This window comes from Amblyomma maculatum, chromosome 9 (genome assembly GCF_055883805.1).
Source record: "Amblyomma maculatum isolate TAMU_Amacu chromosome 9, ASM5588380v1, whole genome shotgun sequence".
Taxonomy (NCBI): domain Eukaryota; kingdom Metazoa; phylum Arthropoda; class Arachnida; order Ixodida; family Ixodidae; genus Amblyomma; species Amblyomma maculatum.
Window position 1 is genome coordinate 6,924,933 of NC_139352.1, and position 15,074 is coordinate 6,940,006.

Sequence of the window (15,074 nt, forward strand, 5' to 3'; positions counted from 1 at the left end):
AACAGCACTTTTGCACTGCCGCATCACAGCATCAGCACGCACAGCATAGCCCAAGATGGCGTCAAGAGGAGCCGAAGCAGACTTTGACTTTCCCTGTTTGGCTCATATGGGGCGCCACCATCAAACTAAGATGGCTGTGCCTAGGCATTGAAACTAAAATAGTCTTTAGTCCAGGATCCCGCTGAGCCGCCACCCTAGCCCGTTTGGCCAGAGCCTGTTGGGAGTCTAGTAGACTCTAGCAATGGGCAGCTGAGCAAGGCCACCTGCTATGCCTCTCGGGTGGAAGAAGGGGTCGAGGAAAGGGTAGGATTTTTATGACATGTCCACACCATGTGGTAGACATCGGAACTCTCCCCGCAGTGACTGGTATGCACCTTGGTTAAGAGCAGGCGAAGTAGTTGTTAAACCCTCCGCCTAATCATGTGGTACAGCGGAAAGCCTCCATGTCCACGATCGCTCGGTGGCCCCGGGTAGTGCTGCATACGAGGAAGATGAAAAGCAGGCAGGGGCGGGGCAGGAAAGCTTGTGCTAGGTGCGCTCCGGCGGCTCAAGGTCAAACATGCAAGTAATGACCTTGGGAATGGCAGGGCAATGAGTAGAGTTACGCTCTAAAATATTGGAGCCATTTGGAACCTCAGCTGGTTCCAAATGAAATGCTCGTTCCAATCGGTGAGTCCAAATGGACTTTCCACTTGGTTCCAATTGGAACTCACATTCTAGCTGGATGGTCCATCCAAATAGATCGTCCAATTGGTTCCATTTGAAATTCTCATTACAAATGTACAATCCAAATGGACTATCCCGTTGGTTCCCACCGGGGAGACCATTTGGACCTATTTAGACTGCCATTTATTTTATTTATTTTATTTATACAAGTACCTGCAGCGCCCAGGGGCATTATAGCAGGGCAGTAGCTGTAATATTGGTTTTCCATATTACAAATGGAGTTGGATCAATCTTTGCCAACTGGTGAGCCAATAGGCCTTACCAATTGCATCCAACATCTCTCTATTGTAACATGCTGTCAAAATTAAATGAAAAAAAAAAAAAATCCACTCAATCGCCAAATGTCACTGGCCCCTGCCTGAGGAGTGTGGTCACTGGGTTTAGTGGTAGTGTAGCGTAGTAGTGTGACTGTATGTAGTGTTTATTGTGTGTGACATAATTCTTACCTTTTGGCGCGCATAGTTTTTTTCTTTTTTTCATCTTGTTTATTTTTATTTTTATTTAAATTTGTCAGGAAACTGTGGCGATAATGACTTCCGCGATTACTAAAGTCTGTGGATGGCGACGTCCGCAGTCCTCGCTTGCCGACACTGTCAAGACAAGGCACGCGAAAGCAGTCCGGCTCATTCTTCCAGTTTCTTGCCATTTGCAACTGTTTGGTGCGTACTGCACCCAACGTCCGAGCGCGGCGACAATCAGAGCAGCGATCGTGAGTGCGAAGAGGATGTCTCTGCAGTGCTGTCGCTAGAAATTGGCGAACTTCTTGATAGCACGTTGAAAGATTAACCATTTGATGGCTTTGAGTAAAAACAGTGTTTAATGTGCAGGAGCTTTATTTTTTTACGTGAGTTGCCTCTTTTTTTTTCTATCTTTTCACGCCAAATAATTAAGGGGTGTTGTCACAGTCACGAAGCATTTCGCGATGGTCGCACAACCATCATGTGGTCATGCCTTTTTGCTGTAAGTGGAAAAATTGAGGTGCATATTAGACAAAGGCGCATCTATATGCATACCTTTTTGCTGAAAAACTCTAAATATGAGGGATGAGTTTTATAGACAGATGTGTCCCATATTCTGGAAAATAGTAATTGTCATAGTTTCGTAATGCCTGAGAAAAATGTAGATTGGTAGTTTTTCTTTTTCCTGATTACCCAATGTATGCAGTGGGCGTTATCCATTGGATCTCATTGGTATGTCCCACTGGACCCATCACATGCCCATTGAACCCAATTGGTATGTCTCAATGGACCCCTTGTGTGCAACGCATGCCACCCTTTATCTGCGATGGGTGACACGCATTGCACACAGTGGTCCGAAAATGCTATGGAAAAGTGCAAATGGTTCGAGTTAGAACGTCCACCTGGAACATCCATCTTGGAAGAACCAATGGTTTCTTTTAACTGGGTAGCTGCCACTTGTCAGCCAAAGTGAAGCCACAGTGGAAAAAATTTGGTAAAGGCTATTCACTGGGTGCACATGAAATCCATATTGCAATCCCTGCCTAATAATGTCATGCTGATCATTCCAAAGACAGAGCATACAACAAAAAGTTTGTGTACAAGCTGGTTGGTGCAGAGTGGGTTCTGGGCATGCCATTTTGGGTCCCGCCGTGAGGCCCATGGTCACCGGGATGGATAATGTCCACCATGGTGGAGATGATCTTTGGTTTGACCTTTGACCCATCGGTTGACCTTTGACCTGCAAGTGTCAGTGTCTGCCACTGGTTGTTGCTCTTAATGTCAGCAGTCGCGAGGTATGGCTACATAAAAGAGCTCTGCTTGCCCTGTCTTGTCAGTATACGCCAGGAGGGAGAACAAGCCGGGTCCATCTACCATGTCTTTCACATTGGTTTACCGGTTTAACCAGTATTAAATCACAACAAATTTTTTCATGCATGCTAACATGTCTGATATGTTTGTTAATCCATTGATTATAAAAAAAAAGGCAGCCGCTAGCTACCAAAGTTTGAAGCTATTTGGCATGGTTGGGGTAAGTCGGCACTGTTGTCATACCGCTGAAGATGAGGCTTGACTGCCTCTGTACACTCTGCAGGGGCATGAACGGAGAAGGCACGACCATGGACGACTATCGGGGCTCAATGCACACAACATGGAACCCGCCAGTAGTCATCAAGCAGGAGCCCGAGTTTGACCTCTACGGTGACACAGCACAGGTCAGTAAGACTTCTCTGTCAGTCAGTGCATTCGGAGTGCTGTAAGACTAAATTAGAATCACCACTACTCCTGTGTTTAGTACTGGACAGCTTATTTTAAGGTACCACCCGGCATATAGAAAAATCGATTTATATTTTTAGCATAATATATATATTTTTTTGCATGTCATGATTACCCCATGTTGTGGGGTCATTCTGTTAACATTGTTCTTTACTACTACAATAAACTGGTGTTTAGGGCATTGTAGTTTTTGCTAAAAGTAGAATTCTCTTGTTGTCTGAATCTACACTTAGCTACTCTTCAAGCTGTATTGTTTCAAAAGCATTAAATATGGCATTTATATGTACATGTTGAACAAATATGGTATATGCAATTTTTGCAAAATTCTGTGTGAAGTATTCTAGGGCAGTACTCCTCAGCAGGGACCAATTGTAAGACATTTTCTTCAAATGGTAAGGCAACGAATATGAAAATCTAAAACGGAACTCTAAATATTTATTTCATTAAGACAGACACATTGCAGGAGCCTAAACAGATGTTATGCATTGCTTGAACTAGTACAGTGCTACCTATTACAGTGTACTGAGGAGGTGATCATAAGAAAAAAAGGAGGACTGAAAGAAATTTAGGACCTTGTGGGTGCATTGCCCAAAAGTCACAATTGAAACTGAAATCCTTCTTGCATTGTTACTGTGTAGTTAGGGCTTTCCTGTTCAGCTGGACGTGCACCGACTAGTGGCCACTGGTAAGCGTAACTGATGAAGAACACAGTGCATTATGCATTTAGGTCTGGGATTTTTTAAGCTGATTATCTCACTGTTGTTAAGGGTTTTTTTTTTTGCGTCATGGAAGGAGGGCTATATAATGATCAGGCACATACAGCTGAGGCAATCTCGAGGTTCCACAGCCTTGTTGCAACACACTTGCGCTTCTCACAGTCGTTTTCCTCCTGATAGTGAGGCCAAGCAAAATGAGCAGAATGTGCCGTTGCCCTCGTGCACTTAGCAGCACGTTGACTGCCATAGATATTAGTGCCGCCAGTTGACAGCAGTTCACAGAAAAGTCGCCATTGGCTGTAGAATTTTGACAAAGAGTGCATTGACTGTGACAGTCTTTAGTCTTTTGCACCAGGAACAAAGGCTGCTAGGAGCCTCAGCAGAATTAGCCCAGTAGCTTCCTCGGCTGGCCATCGACCGGTCACTCAGGCAGCTCAGAAAACGGATGGTTGTAACGATGCTTCATAGATGGCAACACAATTAATGTACTTTTTTTGCTTAATGCATTTTCCATTAGATGGGCAAAGTTGACCGTGTCTGAGAGGGCCCTCCCTCCCTCTTTTTTTTTTTTTTTTCAAATGAAAAAAAAGATTTATATTTCTCTCACATGCAAACCGTGGGGTCGTGAAGAAATCCCATTTTGACAGCAGTGCGAATTCTTGAGCTTGGGTTCTACAGTGATCTATAGAACGCTGTATTGAACTTGTGCTCTGCAGTGTTCTACACGCCACGGTGGTAAATGTGGTCCTTTTGCAAATTGGGAATAAAAGAGTGGGGAGGGTGACAGTGATAACAAGAGAAAGACAGGGAGAGAGTGAAATGTAGGTTGTTCTTTTTAAACTTGACATGCCTGTATGTTTCAAGGCATTTTATATGTTCACAAATATTTCTTAATATTTTGATGGCATATGTAATTTCGGACAAACTAAATCAAGGTTTGTTTTTCTGCAGCTTTTATAGACCTTTGTATCAGGCGAGGAGGATGTCAGAACGCCTCCTCTTTTGGCTGTTGCAAACCGGTTCCGCTGTCGCTTTCACCGTGTTGATGTTAGGCGCACACAACAGCCCAGCGAGCAATATAGAGACGCTCAGGGGGCCCTCGTTGCAAAGGTCTATATGTATCAGAATTTAAGGGTGCTTGTATACAGCACAGCACACTGCCAACTAGAAAACTGCTAGTCTACTTTGATGGAACCAGTCTCAGTTATTCTTATGCATGCTTGGAAACTTTGGGCATGACACATGACATAACCCATTGCATTATTCCCTCTATCTGACGTCCTTTGCAGAACCATCCATCTCATCAGAATCATCATCAGCAACAGCAGCAGCAGCAGCAACAGCAGCAGCAGCAGCAACAGCAGCAACAGCAGCACCTGCAGCACCCAAATGCCTCATCACAGCAGATGCATCACCCATGCTCAGAGTATATGAGCTCAGCCTACTTTCAGCACCAGCAGCACCATCAGGCGCAGCAGCAACAGCAGGGCCAGCAGCAGCACTACATGATGGCACCGGAGAATGGCTCCCACTACCGGGTGGGCGGCATGGGGCAGCCGGAGGAAGAGGAAGACAGTCCCGGAGCACCGAAGAAGCGTGGTCGCAAGAAGAAAATAAAGGTGGGTCTCATATCTCACCAGCTATGCCAACAGCGCGGAAGGCTGCTCTCTCACCTCGGTTTCACGTCATATGCACTACACAGTTCCTGAGCGACGCTAGCCCGTTTCACAACATTCAGCATCCCTACAGATGCAGTGGTATCCCTGTGCCACTGAGAAAAGTTGTAAACTTCTACCGATGCAACTTGCAGCACCTTTCATGGTCATGTAGTGATTTTTTCATTTCTTGCCATCAGGGCAATGTAGTATGTCAAGTAACCTGGCTGCAATTATCAACTACTGTTTTCTGGTTAACTTCATTGATGCTTCTTGCATGCTTCGGATAATTCTTAATCTTCCCGTACCGTAACACCTGTACTGCAGCACATTAAAGACTTATCGAGATTAAGTGCTGGCACTCGTAATGAAACCATCACCAGAACCGGTGGCCTGTTCATCCTTTGCAGCTTTGTGAAATGTAGTTCATTAATTCGTGGCACGTTTGAGGGTGTTAGCCTAATAACATGATGCACCTAGCCTCATCAGAACTTTAAAGCTTACGCCCCAGCGCAGTGATGCAGTGGCGGTTAGGGTGCTTGACTGCTGTGCCCGAGCATGCAGGATCGAATCCTGGTCGCGGTGGCTGCTTTTCGATGGAGGTCAAAAGCAAGGTGACTATGTGCTGTGCGATGTCAATGCACGGTAAAGAACCTCAAGTGGTCGAAATTTCTGGAGCCTGAGTCACTACTGCGCCTCTTATAGCCTGAGTCACTTTGGGACATTAAACCTCATAAACTAAACCAAAATAAAGCTTTCAAGATTTATTTTAAGCTACAAAAAAAAAGAAAAAGACATTAAAGTCACATTGAAGAAAGCAACTGTAATTGGCTGTTTTCAAGGCGTGGTACAACTTTCGTATTTAAAAAAATGGTAAGGAATTGTTAATTTTGCATTAATTATCAAATAAACCACAGTTATAAAATATTCTGACCTGTTCAGACCGACTGACTACAGGCCTGCACTGCCTGAATCTTTGTAGAGTGCATTGTTTTTTGTTTTAAAGTCTGGTGCCCCGTAGCTGAAACACTCTGCATAGGAAACTGTAGAGCGTGAAGAGTTGTCATGCTCCTCAAAATCCAGCTGTTAAGCAAAACTACTTGCGACAACGCTTTTCCTTTGCCGCTCCATTCCTTTTAGCATGAGCCACGCCACTTAATGTACTCGGCTGGTTCTTTTTCTCTCTTTTTTTTTTTTGTGTGTGTCGGTGCTCATATTATCCTCAGTGGGGCTTCTGTTTGCAACACAATGCAGTGTATTGCTCTTCAATTACAGCTGGTGACATTGCAGTTGTTCACCAGCTGTCAGACATTTGCTTGAAGGAGAAAGCTGGGTCCGGTCGCTCACAATGCCTGCAGACAAAGGAGAGAGCACTTTTTGATTTCCAGAAAACAAGCACGCACAAAAAGATAAGAAGCCATGTTTTTATGAAGCTGCCAAATGCACATGGCACAGCAGCGCATTGTGCAGTTCTCCATATGAAAAGTCCCGTTTTTTTTTGTGTGTGTTTGTGTTTCGCTGGTGTAGCTGAGAGTTAGTGCAGTTTTGCTAGAACTTGAGAGCACTCGTGTAAGGCATGATGGACTAGCTGTTTATGCCTGATTGAAAAGATCTAAACAAAAGCGGTGAACGAAAGCAGTGTTTTATTCCATGCTGATGCCAAGAAGGATATCAATGGTGCTGGCGTAAATTTGACCTCCCTTTATGGAGAGACCTGTGCAGGCCAATGGCTTGGTTCCTACAATGTAGGTAACAAGTAAAGAAAAGTTGGTCAAGTATTATTGCCGTATAAATAAAATTATTGAATTGTGGTAATTTCTGAATATCTCAGAATACCAAGGCTGTGTATGGTGTGCAGCGTAAATCAGCAAAGCAAGGTTGTCTCCTCATGTGCTCATGAAACAGGTTAACCACAGAAGTTTTAGTTGGCGTGTATGCTGGGGTCAGGTTTTGCAGTGAATCATCCCCCGGGAGGTCTCCCGCATCCTGAGAGCACACACGTTATCACAGTCTGTAGTGTGCATCATATGCATGGCATTAGAGAGATAACAGAGCTGTTCTTTTTCACACTTTGTGTAAATCTTCAATGCTTCAAAGTTTAACTGATTGTGTAGGATTAATTGGATTGTACCGACTCACTATCATCAGCCTTAGTAGTGCCCTAACTTTACCCTAGCTACTTGGAAACGTTTCTGAACTAGCACACAAACATTGCAGCAGTGGATAGTGCTTGTGGAAAATGCTATGTACACCTGAGGGGTCTCCTGCCGTGCTCAATTTCTTGGTAGTTTGCTGAGCTAAGAGATAAGGGGGCAAGTGGTAAGCGGCCAAATTTTGCTGCATGGCAGTCGTGTACGCTCTAACTCGTGTATGCGCAGTGTGTCCAAAAAGGCATTTGCCATAAGTGGATGCATGCTAATTGGTTCACTGTCATCACCGTCAGAACAGGGGCCTTGTCCCTCTGTTTGACACCCCTACCAATATCAATGGTCGCATCTTGATTAGGTCACAAACAGTGAGATCAACAGGGCGCACCAAGGCCAGCAGCTTGAAGGGACAGCTTTTGAATGGGAGAGGTAGCCTAAGCTCAGCTTCCGAATGCGCCCTAGAAGGACTCCGATGTGGGGGTCCGTTGAGCCTTTTGAAATGGCTCGGAGGGAGCCATATATCATGGCGACTCTCCCTTTGTGTGGGCGACAGCTATAGCACCTGCGCAGAGGCGACCCATCGTTTTAAAATGGGGAGGAGGGTGGGGGAGGGTGACATGCATTTTGAAGCAGCTGCCGTTTATTGAAAACTTGCATTACATTTCGTCTCTTGCTCCCCCACCCAACAACCGTCTCTTAGGTTTCTGCGAATAAGTTTTCATTCACTGAGACAGCTTGCAGCCGGGTCCTGCTACTTCTTTAGAGGCGCTTTCATTTTAACGAGGGGACGTAGCGCTCGAGTGAATGCGACATAAACGAGTCCTGATGTATGTCGGTCTGGCTAAGCAGCACGAGAACAAACACAGGCACCTGCGGCCGTGGTGTGGTGAGGAAAGGATATACACCTAGAGTGACGCCAAGGCACGTGATGTTGCAGACAGATGGCAGAAAATGTTTTGTTTGTACACGTGCCTGCAAATTAAAATGTTTTGCATGAACAGAAGTCAATGTTTTTTGTTTTGAAATGGTATTGAACAGGCTTAAACTCTCATCTGTAAGGTGCAGTTGCATACATATTAACAATAAGTTGGATTACTGTGGAGGGTAAAACTGATGAGATGCAAGTATGAAGGATGCAAATAGTTTGTACATGCGTTGATGCTAACTCATTTACCAATTTAAAGCTGGTACTGTGTGCCAGTGCACACGATTAAATGGTTTGTGTGATGGTGGCAGTATTAATCACAACACTGTGACTGCATGCAAGATGCCTGCATGATGCACAAGGCAGTGATGTTATCTCTACTTAATTGCTAGCTACGTCACTGCTACATCGTATCTATTGTTACATTATCAGCGAATGCTATCATGAGTTTTACGGAATTATACGAAGTGGGACACATTGGTGACTCAGTGCTTACAGCAAATCTGAAAAACGGCCTGCAAAGCCAAATCATTGTTAGGACTGCATCCTCATGCATTCTTTTGAGGTGTTCGGGATAATTTATGCCTATCATGCTCCAAAATAGGACTTGGTGAAAAGTTTGTGATTCTATGTACTTTTTATACAAACTTTAGTCCAGGTAAGCTTTTATTTTCTTTTTAAATTTTGGGCCGAACTGGGGTAGTGCAGATAAGGGTCAACGCTTGGCCAACGTCACGATGCATTAAACCGTTGGTTGCCGGCATTTTATTAAAGTTATTCCTACCTACCTAAAGTAATAAAGAGTTCTTTGCATTCTCATAAATGTTTAATGAGAAATCATGCTGCAGTGGCAATAACTGATCAAAATCAAAGGCAGCATATCTGAAGGAAGCATTGCCTTGTACATAATGTGGAATGTTTGCTCACCATTTTTTAAATGATTTTAAACGTAGAAGCTGTGACATTATCGTTCAGACTGCTATGCATTGTGTTCTAGGTTATGGAAACCTTAGATCAGAATAGCCTCTGAATGAATCACTGGTTTATATTAATCATTGGGTGTTTATTGATTGCATACAACCTTTGTGATTTTGTCTCGTGATGTCAGCGTTATCTCAAGTACTCGTTTGTTTACTTGCAATGCAGAGTTTGCACTTGGTTTAGTTTAAGTGGCTTTGCAGATTAATATATAGTAACTGTGCAGTGCTGTTAAAGCCCTTTTGCTAAAATCGTTTTCTGCCGTGTGCTTTCGTATGCATTAAAAATTGCTGTCTTGAGTACTGACCGGCCGCTTGCAGCCGGGCAGCGCATAATTATGGTGCTAATTGTGTATGGCCATGATAGGTGCTCGAAAGGGCAGCTTTTAAGATACATTTGTGTAACCAACCACATTTTTTGTCCTGGGGTAGAGGGAGTAGCAATCACCACACTCGGAGGCTTCAATGCAAGTGCTGCTGCGTGTGGTTGTATTTTCTTGGTACATTCGTTCTGAGAGGCTTTTAGCTCACACACCCAAAAGCATTTAATTCTGGCCTGCTGCATGAGTTTTTCTGAGTCACGGTTTTGACGTCAGTGCTCTTGGTCAACAGGTTGAAGATCAGGAGCTGCCACTTGGTCTCGAGCCAGGACAGCCGGTTCCCGTGATCCGGAAGCGGGGTCGACCGCGAAAGTATCCGATCACTGAAGGGTGCGTCCTTGGTCCCTCTGCGATATGGGTCTGACACAAGACACGGGCTACAAATGAGTCACGCATCCAAATTTATGCGCTTTATGAGCAGTGTCAGATGCATGGAAGTTTCAAGATTATAGCAGTAATTAAGTCGGAGCAGTACAAACTAAATAAAAGTTCTGGCTGTGCTAGACTATGGCTCAGGTGAAGCAGCATGGATGCTAGAGTGTCACAATGTATCACACCACGTTCATGGCATTTCAACAAAAAGAATTTGGGGCGCCTAAGCTTTGCCTTTAAGGGCGTGATTCAAAAGTTGCTCTTGCCTGCAGCTTCTGTTGTAGGATATTGTTCATATACGTGCACTGTGCTACTCATGTAATCACTAATCATTTAATTTGTGCCTCTGTTATCTCACATGTGCTCACATAGGCTCGCCAGTACCTGTATTAATATGCAACACTGCTCGACAAACAAATCGACGGATACAAATCGTCGCCTTAACCCCCCCCCCCCCAAAAAAAAAACAAAAAAAAAAAACAAAAAAAAAAAAACACTGTATAACATGGTCATGCAGTTCTGTGGCTGATCAGTCAGTCCCCAGCCATGCCACCTGTCAACCACAATCTGACAGAAGCCATGCTTGCGATTTTTTATGCACAACACCAACTGTTCCTGGCTTTTCTATATAACCTGGCTTTTCTATATAACAGGAGCTTTAAATTTATCACCATGAAAGGGGGCATAGCTTATTTTTCCTCCCTGAACATGATAAAGAATGTGATGTTGAGTGAGCTCCTCTCCACTTTCAGGCTGGAGTACATGGACGTGGGTGACGGTCGCCGTCCAGCAATAAAACAGGAGAAGATCACTGACACCTTCAAGCAGCGCAAGCGGATTGACCGCTTTGAGGGCATGCCCGAGGAGGAGGTGGCCAAACGGACTCTGCCGGATCACCTGGTGCCGAACCTGGACATTGTCATCATTGGCATTAATCCTGGCCTCTTTGCTGCCTTCAAGGGCCATCACTATGCCGGCCCTGGAAACCACTTTTGTAGGTGTCCTGCTTAGAAAACTCTAGACTTACAGCGAGCCATTTTCCAGCAAGTAGCTGTCGTAGAGTTCTTCTAAACGGACGTCATGAACTCTGTTCACAGAATGGTCGTTGGAGCTTCTTTGCCTCCACCTCTGCTTCCGCACATGCACATGCTGGTGTTGGTGGTCATGACCGTGACTATGCTTCTGACCGGCAGTGTAAAGCATGAGTAGTGACAAGTCCCAGCTGTGTGTACAACTGAGTGCAGGTGTGATTTCCTTTGCAGTCGTGACGAGCATCAGTTTAAGCCACTTATCGGGTAATTTGTATCAATCCACAAGTTTAACTGTCGTAGACTTTTGTTTGTGCTGTCGTAGTTTCTTGTTTTTTAATTATCTCAGCATTGCAGTGACAGTTTTTACATTCATTATGGTAGCCTGCTACCATCGAAAAAGAAAAAAAATGTTTGTGGACACCCCAGTCTGAAGTATACACATGCGTCCTTGGTTCCATGTTTAAGGCGTTTTATGACCATTGGATAGAACCAACTTAGCTCACACCTCTGCATTGTTGTAGAGTTGCTGGGACGGTTTCGGTGAGTGTTCGTCCCTTGTGCAGGGCGCTGCTTGTTCCTGGCGGGCCTCATTCCTGAACCCATGACAGCCGTGGATGATTTCAAGCTCATCCAGTATGGAATCGGCTTCACCAACATTGTGGCTCGGACCACTCGTAGCAGCGCTGATCTCTCAAGGTAAGGGTCAATGAGTGCTACGGGCACTGATGTTGTAGATGACATAGTGGAGCGAAAAAATTCCCATAGGATCCTTGCTGCTTTCCTGCTGGACCCCTGTTCTAACTTCAATCCACCCAAATGATCAATCCCTGAAGGAGTGGTGACACCTAATTTGAGCTTCATTTACTTTCCTCAAAAAGACGGCAATGAAATCAGTATGTATGCATGGATTGTAATGTGCAATTTGTTTGCGCCCACTAAATAATTTATAATTAGATTTTTTTCTCTCGTTGTCTTGTTTTGGTTTCAACAGCCAAGCGGGCTTTGATGTCGCTGATGAGTTGAGACAGTGTTGTAGGACTCTAAAGGGAAATGTCAGACTAAGCAAGGGAGATAGATTATTTTTCAGGAGCACTGCCAATATTTCTTATGTACGGAAAGGTGTTTGTGTTGGTGAGGAAGTTGCAGTGAAAGTCTCGAAGCCCTTCCACATGCAAACCATCTGCTAAAAATGAGCTGTTAGGTATGTCATTTCTGTAGTGTGTATGTGGCAGAGCTCTAAGACCAATCAGGGGTGCCACTCCCAAAGACCAGGAACGTGGCCAGAAACTGGAACTAGCCCATTGGCCTAGTCAGTTGTCACAGCAATATGATATGAAGTATGCAGGCCACCTCAGCCTCAACCCCTCCCCTGAAGGCAGATGCTCTCCATTGCAATGATTTGCAGCAGCATTACATTACAACATATGCATACGATAGAAATAGACTCTATGGGTGCAAAAGATATGACGTGAAGCTATCGAGGGCAGCTGCAGACTGGAGAACGAGCTGCTAATCACGCTCATGTGCACATACATTGGCAACGATGTTGCAAGCATATGTGGCCTTCAGCGCACTGTATGTTGTAGCCACGCATGCACTGGTTAGCTTGAAGAGATCCTCAACAGCATGCAAACGGCTGTTGTGCTTTAACATCTTTTGCTGAACACCAGATCTGAGAGAAAATCTGCACGTGCATTGTTGATCAAACAGCAAAAGTTGCTGCCTATTGGGGCATGTTTGTTGATGAATTGTGCGGTATGATTGCAGATATCCATATGGTTGACTTTTCGGTGGCTATTACTGTGGCTATAGCTGTCGGCAGGGAATGTTTGTATAATCTTAAAGATCACACATCAATTGCTTGAACCTCTTTTTCATAGCAGCGTAATGTACCATTAATATTAATTTAACTGCATATAAGTTCTATATGCTACAGCTTCTCTGTACAGAATAAGCAACCGCCCATTTATAGCAAAATAGTGCTCTGCGAGAAAGCTCAGAGGCCTGTCACAGCCACAGTTGCACAGGTATGCCAGTGGCAACACGTGCATTTTTACTTAAACACAATTTTCTGGCTTTTAAAACTTCGTTCCTGGCAAAAAAAGATGTCTTTTTTATTATGTGATACTAACCTATCAGTCTAGCATGACTTAATGTTCCCTTTTAGTGTTGCCTTTAGTTCTTGTTAAGCATTAAAAAATTACAGTGTAATAATATTTTTTTTGTTTGTTGTCATTATGGTCGTTGATGATAGCTGGAGTAATATAGTAACTTGTCGCCAAAGACATCAGATTGAGGTTGCGCTTCACATATTGTACAAGGCCACCCTTAACGTCCCTGTACATACGTCCACGGAGCACCTATACTCTACGGGGCTGTTCTTGCCCCTGGGAGACCTCATACAACAACATCGCGACCGGCAAATGGCACGTCTTTCTAGCACCAAACAAGGACATTGGATACTACAGCAGGTTGCACTCAAACCTATAGACCTCCCTATAATTACCCTTCCTTCTTCGCTCCCGGATAACCTCAGAATAATCCCCATTCCAAAAAACGTTGCACCCGACACTAACACAGGCAGATGTTCCGCTCGCGTTTCCAACCATGTTCACCCAACAGATTCCACGATCATCTACACAGATGCATCACGAACTAACGTCGGAGCGGCTGTTTACTCAATTCAGAGCTGTAGCGATGTAGTGATGCATACCCTCGGTCCTTACATAGATCCTCCTCCTACAGCGACTCTCGAGACCCTACCAATAGTTACCAGTATTCAAGACCTCGCACAAGCACCCCTAACCCTTCAGAATATACCATATACACTGATTCAATACAAGCTATACGCGCCATTCACACAGGTCGCATTCCTGAAGAACTACACGATGATCTACACAGAGCTCTTACCAAACTACGTCCCCACACTGTAACACTGAGGTGGATTCCTGGTTACGCTGGAATCCCAGGCAATGAGGTAGTGCATCGCCTCGCCCGCGAACTTCAACACCGGGTGCCTGGGATTCCCTGGCCTTATCCACCAACGTGGGACACTACTCTTCACTACAAAAAAGAAATCAACGTTCACTACGACAACATTAGAGAAACTCTCCGTACACTTCCTCTTCCTGATAAATCTCTCACTACCACGCAAATCCGCATTCTTAGACGCATACAACTAAATACACTGCTTACTCCTGCCCGATCTTTTCTATACAGAATCATACATTCCCCTGCATGCCCAAATTGCCCAGAACACTATGCAAACTTGGAGCATTGCATCTTTTCATGCCCTGTCGCCCTCCAATCTCCTCACTTTCCACACCCTCCTCCCCCAACATGGCGGGCTTGGTTAGCCTCTGACCAACTGCAAGATCAGTTGGCCTTGGTGACCCTGGCCCAGGACATTCTTAACGCTTAATGTAATGCGTTAAATAAAGTTGTTTTCTCCTCCCCTCCTAGTAATAAGCGGAGTCAATGTAAACAGCAAAGCTGTAATCTTATCAGTCTTTATGCACAGCTCACATGCCCTAGATACTTGAGCTTAGCTCATCCGTGACTTAAACCTTTTTTAGAGCTTAAATTTAAGGTGGAGACAACTTGAGAGAACAATATATTTATACATTATTTAGTGGGTGCAAGTGAAGTCTACATGGTAAGTTCAGCTGCTTGCGAACCATTAAAATTCTAAATTTATTTGTCGTTATCAACAGCTGCCAGCCTGTGGCCTTATCACTGCAATTGTAGTGCATGAAACGATCTTGTGCCCTTTGTTTGTTAGCTCAGAGTCACGAGACATAGCTTTACCACTTTCTCTGTAGCGTGAGATGCACCAAGATTTGTCTCGAATGATCACAGTGAAGCACAGCTGTTTCCGTATTGTTCCAGACTCTTCCAGTTTCCTATGGCTG

At 44.5% G+C, this 15,074-nt stretch overlaps 1 protein-coding gene across 4 annotated transcripts in view; it reads left to right on the top strand.

Moving 5' to 3' along the window:
• Positions 1 to 15,074, top strand: part of LOC146178181 (uncharacterized) — a 103,229-nt gene that overhangs the window by 68,297 nt on the left and 19,858 nt on the right. For all 4 annotated transcript variants that reach the window (XM_084578001.1, XM_084578000.1, XM_084578002.1 and 1 more), the window contains 5 exons: positions 2,779 to 2,899; positions 4,966 to 5,295; positions 9,993 to 10,090; positions 10,885 to 11,126; positions 11,727 to 11,859. In XM_084578001.1, the coding sequence (XP_084434127.1) occupies positions 2,783 to 2,899; positions 4,966 to 5,295; positions 9,993 to 10,090; positions 10,885 to 11,126; positions 11,727 to 11,859 (920 nt within the window). In that variant the 5' untranslated portion in view covers positions 2,779 to 2,782. The remainder of the gene's footprint in view (positions 1 to 2,778; positions 2,900 to 4,965; positions 5,296 to 9,992; positions 10,091 to 10,884; positions 11,127 to 11,726; positions 11,860 to 15,074) is intronic.